Genomic DNA, 9427 nt, shown 5'->3' with positions numbered 1-9427 from the left:
ATTCCCTGACAGAATTCCTCTGTGTTTATTATATTCATATTGTAGACTCCCACGTTCGTTGTTCTATATCAACTACAACGCGCATGCTAAGCCCCTCCCAGTTCTAACTCCTAACTACATCACTATCACCATTAATTAACACTTATTAATCTTGGTTAGTCACCTCTCAATGATTAACACTTAGACCCCATTGTCATTTCGAGCACAATTTAATTGAGCCCTAAGGTGTTTAAAACCCATTGAAATATTACATTATTCTAAATTATCACCAATGAACTTGGTCCCATATGAGTTGTCCTTTGCCCTCAGTGGACTCCTGAGTTCAGTTACAGAGAACTAGGACCTATCCATGACACAATCATTACAATTTTAAAATGCTATTAACAATTGAAGTCAATGCTTACACTAACACTTTTCTTGGGATTGGGTATAAATATGTCTATAGTTTTTGCTTATGTCAAGCAAACATTTAACTAGAGCTTCAATTCTCTTTGCAGTGGCATTACACCACACAAGAATAACCAACCAACCAATCCTCTTGGCCTTTTCTTTTTTTCCTAAACACAAACAATAGAATGGAACCTGCAGGAGCCTTCCCTGATGGAGAATGGGATTTCTTTCGCCGAATATTTGCCGGTGAGGATCATGAGCATGATTTATTCACACCCCAATTTCCACTTCTGCTTGATGGCGATGATGAATTGAACATTGTGACACAACCCACATTTTGTGCTGCTCCTGAAGTTGGTGAAAATGAGCGTATGTTTTATTCTTTAGATGCTCACCACTCAAATTCTTCTCAGTATATTTCACAAGAAAGTAGCCATAGTAATAGTAGCAATTGTAGTGGTGATGACACTATCTTCATTGCCAATCCGGGTAGCACAAACTATTATTTTAGTTACCCTGATCATGTGCTAGCAAATAATGCATGTGTATATTCCATGGATGAGAAATATTTTGCCTCTTTTGTCCCATCGCTTGCTGACATTGTAACGGAAGAGAGTGTCAAGTTGCATGAAGATGTAGCAAGTGATGACAGATTGGAGAATTCTGAATGCAATCAAATGGAACCTATCGTTTTTCCCAGCAAGCAGTTGCAGCTCAAAAGGAAGCTTGATGTGCCTGCTGAAGATAAAATGAACAAAGGATCTGAGAATCAAAAGAAAAGGGCTCGTGCTTTAAAAGATGTAAGTTTTTCTTTTTAAAATAATTATTGTAAAAATAAATAAAATTATTATACATAATGATTTATAATTAAATGAAAAGTTGGAAGCACAAATCAGTTTTGATCCTTAAAATTCATAAAAATATCATTTTAATTCTTGAAATTGTCAAATGACATGTTATTTTAATTCCTAATCTTACAATATGAAGTTCATTTTTTAGTCCTTGGAAATGCAACAATAAAGATCAAAATGACATTTATTTAGTAGTATCAAGGATTAAAATAATATTTATATAATTTTAGGATCAAATTGATCAAAACTTAAAGTTTGCTACTAAGCTATTCTACATTGAAGGTGGAAATTTGTAACAGTTTGCTGTGTTTCCACGATCAGGGGCAAGGATGCATGAAAAACACATGGTCCAAGAAGAATCAGAAACATGCCAGCAACGGGGAAGAAGCAGAAGAGACTAATGCAGGTTCAGATGGGCAAAGCTCTAGTAGTAACATGTCAGAGGATGATAACATTTCTAAATCTGCTCTCAACTCAAATGGGAAAACAAGAGCAAGTAGGGGATCAGCAACAGATCCCCAGAGTCTGTATGCAAGGGTATGTAATTAATTAATCACATTCAAATACAAAACCAGTTTTTATTTTATTTTTGTCCTTATGTGATGTGCTTGCTTAGTATACTTTGTGTGAGGTACTTATATATGCATATTACTCTTCTTGAATCTTGCAGAAAAGAAGAGAGAGAATAAATGAGAGACTAAGAATCCTACAGAATCTTGTCCCAAATGGAACCAAGGTAAATAATGTAATTTTTGTTTTTAATATTGAAGTCAGTGGTGTGGGGCATAAGCCAAATTCAATGGAGTTGTGTATTAATTTCATGGATGGTCGTGTATAATGTAGGTTGATATAAGCACAATGCTTGAAGAGGCAGTCAATTACGTGAAATTTTTGCAGCTCCAGATCAAGGTATGTGCACTTGAAAATCATTGTTTTCTCTAATTTAGGGACATTAATACGAGTTATATACATTGTCTTATATTACTATTCTATCATAAATTATTATTTGAATTATTTTAAGAAAAGTTAACAATTTTATTTTACCTCATATTTCATAAAACTTTTTATATTGTCGGTGAATATTTTTTTTTTCTCTTAATATATTAACATATGTACAATCAAATTATAACTCTATATTTTTCTTTTTTGTGTAGCTTTTAAGCTCCGATGATCTATGGATGTATGCTCCACTTGCTTACAATGGGCTTGATATTGGACTCAATCTCAACTCCCTATCACTTTAAGAGGGTAGAGGACAAGTTTACTACCGTTTTAACAACAAAGGGAAAACAACTAGTAGAAAAAAAATGTAAAATAAAATTGAGCAATATGGGTATTCTAACATGTTAATATTGGCTAATGTGAAATAAAATAGCAGTTTCGTTCTTAAAGAGAATCGTCACTTTTTCATTATTAATCACGTGGCGTTCCTGTCTGACTTTTGCGAAAATCATTAAATGATTGGGCAGCCACCTTGTTGCTCTACCTTAGGGACTGCCTATGTTCGAAGAACATCCTAGTAATGAGCTCAAACCCAAAGTGCACGAGTTACAGTAATTGCAAGAATTATACTAAAGAAAAGGAGGAGGGCATCATAAACAAACATAGAAACTGAAAAGTTAGAGAATGAAATGATACCAAGGGAGGTGGCGGAATGTGTGAGAGGTAATGAAAGCATGTAAAGGAAAAATACTATTCCTAATTTTACAACTAGAAGTGATAAAAATAACAATTCAGATTTTTCATTGATAAAAAGATACAATATATTTATAAAATCACACTCGAAACATTTCTAACAAACTCTATTATAGAATCTACCTATGTGAGATATTACGTATATTTATCTATTATCATTAAAACACAAATAATGAATATTAATATTAACAATGGACCTAAAAGTACATAATACTATTAATACTTTAGTAGGCCTCCGGAGTAGTGTATTATCCCTAACATGTGACTTAAAAAGAAGGAAAAAAGGAAAGAGGAAGGAAAAAAATTCATTATAAATTAAAATGGAGAAGAAATGTTCCATGAAAGAAGAAAGTGTCACGGCCGTTGAACCCTAGCATCGTTGCTTCAAATAGTTTTTTTTGTTGTTGTTTTTTTTTAGATAACATTTTTATTAGAGGTAATCTTATTGAGTTACAAGTGACAAAAAAAATTTCTTCATGTAATTGCATGTCCAAGACTCAAACCTAAGATTTTGAAAAGATTTTAAATAGTTTTTTTTAAATATTCTAGTCTAAACTGAGCATTCGTACCATGCAAGATCAATTTTCCTGTGACAAAATTAGAAGAGAATAAAAATGATACCTTATAAGGAAGAAAGGCAACTTGGTATGGTAGGAATTCTCACAGCCCATAGTAGCATTTGGGCTAGGGTGACAATATCCTAACATCACACTCACGTGGGCTTCAACAGAGGCCGTCATTTCCATTACCCATTAGGGATATGCTAGGTGCACCCAGCAATTCAATGAAAGGTCAATTTTGCCCTTCATTTAAAAAAATAAAAAGCAATTTTTTTCCTCTTTCGGAAGCATTCTCTCTTTTTCACTGTGTCTCTTCCGCAAAAGCTTCTTCTCTTCTCTCTTCCCCGACAAGCTTCTTCTCCGCGAGCTTCTCCAACAGCCCTTGGACCCATTTGCTTTCGAGGTAGGTGGCCTTCTTCTTAGCTTTGGTTTTGTTATGCACTACATTAGGGTAGGTTAGTGTAACGTTAGGTTAGTGGAACCTTAGGGTAGAAGACGGAACCTTAGGGTAGAAGACGAAACCTAGGGTAGAAGACGAGAGGGGAGAAGACGAGAGGACGCCGGAAAAAATGGCGCAAAAGGCTGACGACGGCGTCTTCCGGAAGACCCGTTAGGGGTTCTTCCGGAAGTTCCGGAAGAACCTTTTCCGGAAAGTTTCCGGAAGAAGTGTTCTTCCGGAAGTAACCAAACGTCTTCCGGAAGAACACTTCTTCCGGAAGACTTCCGGAAAACCTCTTCCGGGAACTTTCCGGAAGAAGTGGTTCATCCGGAAGAATTCCGGAATACGCGCACTTCCGGAAGAACCCCTTCTTCCGGAAGAACCACTTCTTCCGGAAGTGGTTTTTTTGTTTTTTTTTTGTGTTTTTTTTTTAAAAATTTTTTTTAAACAGAAATTGTTTTGTTTTTTTTTAAATGAATTATTTTATTTATTTTGGTTATTTTGTTTTTTAGATTTTATGAAAAATGAAGTTTGGGTTTTTGATGTCATATTTTTTTTATAATTTAAATTGTGTATTTTTACTAAATATTAATTTGTAAATTAATTTTTTTTTATAAAAGTAGTTGTGTTTGTTTTTGTTTATTGTTTTTTTTTAAATTAGTGTTTTTTCTTTAAAAATGAAGTTGTCTATTTTTATAATTAAAGTTGTGTGTTTTGGAAGTTTTATAAAAATACTAATTTTTTATAATTAATTAGTTTATTTTATTATAAATGAAGTATTTTATTTACTAAAAAAATTGTGGATGTTTACTAAATAATTTTTTTTTACATTAGTTGTTTAATTTTTTTAAAAAATTAAGTTGTGGATGTTTAGTAATGAATTATTTTTACATTAGTTGTGCTTTGTTTTTATAAATGAAGTTGTTTATTTTTTTTAAAAAAAAATTAACTTGTTGATGTTTACTAAGTAATTTAGTTGTGTTTTTTTTTTAGAAATGAAGTTTCTTATTTTTTTTTTAAATTAAGAGTTGGATGTTTACTAATTAATTTTTTTTACATTAGTTGTGTTTTTTTTTATAAATGAAGTTGTTTAATTTTTTTTAAAAATTAAGTTGTGGATGTTTAGTAATGAATTATTTTTATATTAGTTGTGTTTTTTTTTTTATAAATGAAGTTGTTTAATTTTTTTAAAAAAAATTAAGTTGTGCATGTTTATTAATAATTTTATTTTACATTAGTTGTTTTTTTTTATATAAATGAAGTTGTTTAATTTTTTTTTTTAAATTAGGTCGTGTATGTGTGAAAATAATTTGATTTAAGTTAGTCTTATTTGTTTAAAAATAAAGTTGATTTTTTATAAAGAAAATTGTGTATATTTTGACCGAAAAAAATACGTATTCGACATGATTTACAGATCATGGCCAGAACACGAGGTTTAGGTCGTGCCATAGGTAGAGTTGTAGGCAGAGATAGAGCTGCTGACGAGGATGCTGGCGATGTTCCCGAGAGGCGTAGGCCTACTGCCTCAGCCCGTAGGCTACGCGTTCATCAGATGACTACGGAGGGACGTGATATGGCTGAGGACGTCACTGACATGACTGATGATGTCCCTGAGCAGCCTACGGAGGCACCTGAGATGCGTGCGGACGCACAGGGTGCTGATAGTGGTGAGGGGTCAGATGGTGATGATGCTGCAGAGGGATTCCCTGGTGGTCCACGTGACCCGTCAGTGCTCACATCATTTGCCGAGCATGTTGCACATGCCGTGTGGAGTGGACAGGTATTTTAATTTGTTAATTATTTGTCATTGTTTATTTATTTGTTTATGATTAATTTTTTTTAATAATTGTATAATTTGTACTTCAAATCAGGAACGTCCTGATTTGAAGTTAGTGTCACATGGGAGGAAGCTGACACTGATTGGGAGGCCAGTGCCTGAGATTGAAGGCCTGGTGGCTGCCACAGGATTAAGTCCACTGATAGATTGTTCAGTTATTACTGGCGATCTTGGACTTATATCCGCATTTGTGGAGAGGTGGCACAGTGAGACTAGCACCTTCCACCTTCCAGTAGGAGAGCTGACGATCACATTGGATGATGTGTCGTCCATTCTACATTTGCCCATCACTGGCGCCTTGCACAGTTTCCACGCTCTTTCTACGGAGGAGGCCAGATTCTTGCTCACGGAGTTGCTGGAAGTGTCTGCGGAGGAGGCCAGAGCCGAGACAGCACTCACACGTGGAGCATATGTACGATTAGGATGGGTTCGTGACATTTATGAGACCAGATGTCAGGCCCAGCGGTGGATTGTTGCAGCTCGCGCTTATTTGCTGCACCTTGTCGGTTGCACTCTTTTTGCTAATAAGAGTGCAACATACGTGCATGTGGTCCACCTTGACGCTTTCCGGGACCTCGCTCATAGTGGTGGTTACACTTGGGGGGTTGCCGCGCTGGTTCATATGTACGACCAGTTAGATGAGGCTTGTAGGACCACTACCCGACAGCTTGCGGGGTACTTGATACTATTTCAGGTAAATTTTGTGTTTATTAATATGTTAGGTTCGATTATGATTTAAACATGTTTTTATGTTATGTTAACCTCAATTATTGTGTAGTGCTGGATCTATGAGCACTTCCCTAGTGTGCATCAGTGCGTGACTGACGATACATACCAGGAGACGTCCCCACGTGCTTCCCGGTGGTTGACGTCGAAGGCGCACATGAAGGGCATCACAGGAGCACCCTACAGGGCACGTTGTGATGGTTTGACCGTCACAGATGTGTCCTGGTTGCCGTACACGGAGCATCGGGGTGTTAGGGCGTTTCAGGAGATTTCATCGTTCTAGGGTCAGCTCAGATGGGGTCCTATGATCGTCGCAGTTCGACCGGAGAGGGTGGTACGCCAGTTCGGTTACATCCAGAGCATCCCTCCGCCGCCTGTTAGTGCACGATTGTCACAGGATCAAATAGATAACAGGTGGATGGAGTTTGCGGATCACTTACTACCTGCGGGTCAGCCTTGTTTAGTGCCTGGGCAGGTATCTGCGGATTACATTGAGTGGTTTTTCCGCATATCTCACCCTTTCATGACACCGACCCAGGCAGCTGACCAGCAGAGGGATGCACCAGCTGCAGACCCTGAGGACTACATACAGCCGCCCAGCCCCCAGGTTCCAGTGGCATTTGACCCCCCTCCATATGTGGTAAGATTATTTGCGCGTTTAATGTTTTATGAGTTGTTGTTTATTTTGAATTTCATAATAAATGTTTTTACTGACTTTGACAGGATGATTATGAGGGATATGAGGCGATTGCACAGAGGTTGGAGCGTGTGCTCAACCTTAGGATAGTCACTGCAGGCACAGAGTTATATGACATTATGCAGGACTGCCTGACGATTGCGAGAGGGAGACCTAGTGCTGATGGGACGGTCAGGGCTCGTCAGAGACGCCGCACGGACCATTAATCATTGTATTTATTTTGTTGTGTTGTAGTTGACATGAATATTTGTAATTATTACAGTTTTTGTTTAATATAGTTGACGTGTTTTGCACAGTTTATTATTTTATAATATAGTTTGTTATTCCGATTGTTTGTGGTCCTTAAGCGAAGTTTACGGTTGTTTTGAATTTATTTTTAAAAAAAAGGAACCTAGAATCATGAGTTTTGTTTGTCAGAATTACATAAAAAATAAAAGTTTTTAAAATGATTAATAATTCATAAGTGAACCTTTTTTCCATGTTCAAGTACCCATGTTTGGGATTTTTTTGCGTGGGTGTGGCAGTGCCCTGAGACAACGGAGGACGGCCATTTCTCATGTTTGGACGTCAAAGAATCCAAAAAAAATAGTCCCGTTCCATGGTTCCGTCAACTAACACGTCAAAACAAAGCCTCAAGATCCAAAAAAAATACAAAATGAACCCTTTTTCCATGTTCAAGTACCCATGTTTGGGATTTTTTTGCGTGGGTGTGCCAGTGCCCTGAGACAACGGAGGGCGGCCATTTCTCATGTTTGGACGTCAAAGAATCCAAAAAAAATAGTCCCGTTCCATGGTTCTGTCAACTAACACGTCAAAACAAAGCCTCAAGATCCAAAAAAATACAAAATGAACCCTTTTAACAATTAATTTTTTGGACCACTGAAACAACGCATTCAACTTTATTATGGGAATTAAACACGCCGTAAACATATAAAGGTTACATCAACGAAAAAACAAAAAATTAAACATGACATTCAGTTCTTTAGCGACGTCCCACTGACCTCGTCTTCAACATATTTAGTAAAGACAGCTAAAATTTCTATTGGTCCATATTTTTTCCAGTAGTTAGATTGTACTAACACCTTCAGCAGTTCTTCGTTGGTGATCAGCTCATTTATTTCATATTTTATAACCGTATCTGAATACTCAAACCGAGCTGGTTGGTGGAAAAACAATCGTCTTACCGTTTGTGATTCGTGAATTCCAAGAGGGGGAATCCCTTTAGGTGCAACTTGCTTGATTAAATTCTTCAGTTCATCGATGGTACATGTTGAAGGAATTTGAAATTTCTTAGGATTTTTTCCTGTGAATGCGCAACCAACAAATTTGTTCTGCGGTGGCATGTTCCATTTGCCGTTGTAATACAGGATCGCGTCATGAATACGAGGCATAGTGCGTTCAAGTAAGTTTATTATTCCATCTGGTGTTCTTCCAACGGTGCATAATAACTCAATCGGACCAACAAAAGAAAATTGATCATTACACATTAACATTGTGTTGACATCGTCATCATTTATCAATTTGATACACTCAAAGCGAATTTGGTTACCTGTATCGGTGAATGGCTTCCGGTAGTGAATTTCATCCAAAAATTATTTGTCGGATAGCTGAAGGGTATTGTGTATTCTGGTTTTTAGGCTTGCAAAATCACACCTATTTGGTACTCGAATGGGCACCGGAGTTGAAGTTTGGAAGTAAACCCCAGTATCATTGTGAATAATCGATCCATTTGGATAAATGAAAGCCAACCTTGAGTTGACAATCGTCTGACTGCTAGTTTCTCCTAGAAATGCCATAGTTTGTGTATCAGTTGGGAGATTATTTGAAAGCAAGATAATGTGTGATTTAGTAGCCTAATCTGTCATATATATAGATGGTTGTGACCGAGCCTTTGTTTAACTTTGTTTTCAAAAAAATAGACACGCGTAAATGTGTAGTCAAGTCAGCCAATGTGTTGTCGCTAATGTGTAGTCAAGTCAACCAATGTGTTGTCGAGCGACTGCTAGTTTCAAAATGTGTACTGAAGTCAACCAATGTGTTGTCACGCTCAAACTGTAATACGCATGCATGTCATTATGTGTTGTCAATTATGACAATGATGTATGCTGCACGCGTAAATGATTTTTGTTGGACCAACAATTTCCTTGCTTAACCAAACGAGTAGTTGATAATATTAATTGGTTAGTGACGGGTTACAACGAATTATATCGCATAATGAATACAAATAAATAA

General features: G+C 36.6%; 1 protein-coding gene across 1 annotated transcript; it reads left to right on the top strand.

Annotated features, from left to right (window-relative positions):
- Window positions 1–480: 480 nt before the first annotated feature.
- On the top strand, window positions 481–2611 carry LOC114383280 (transcription factor bHLH85-like). Its single transcript, XM_028342910.1, has 5 exons — window positions 481–1190; window positions 1563–1778; window positions 1912–1977; window positions 2085–2150; window positions 2396–2611. Exons 1-5 carry the CDS (start codon window positions 576–578, stop codon window positions 2483–2485), a joined length of 1053 nt encoding a protein of 350 aa, XP_028198711.1. The 5' UTR covers window positions 481–575; the 3' UTR covers window positions 2486–2611.
- The last annotated feature ends 6816 nt before the right edge of the window (window positions 2612–9427 follow it).

This window comes from Glycine soja, chromosome 14, assembly GCF_004193775.1.
Source record: "Glycine soja cultivar W05 chromosome 14, ASM419377v2, whole genome shotgun sequence".
NCBI classification, from domain to species: domain Eukaryota; kingdom Viridiplantae; phylum Streptophyta; class Magnoliopsida; order Fabales; family Fabaceae; genus Glycine; species Glycine soja.
This window is presented reverse-complemented; position numbering and strand designations above follow the sequence as displayed.

Bases quoted from the DNA above. Each gene is read 5' to 3' on its own strand.
- LOC114383280 (XM_028342910.1), top strand. From the start codon at position 576: ATGGAACCTGCAGGAGCCTTCCCTGATGGAGAATGGGATTTCTTTCGC. The intron at 1,191-1,562 runs GTAAGTTTTTCT...TTCCACGATCAG, and splicing joins GGGCTCGTGCTTTAAAAGAT to GGGCAAGGATGCATGAAAAA. The intron at 2,151-2,395 runs GTATGTGCACTT...TTTTTTGTGTAG, and splicing joins TTTTGCAGCTCCAGATCAAG to CTTTTAAGCTCCGATGATCT.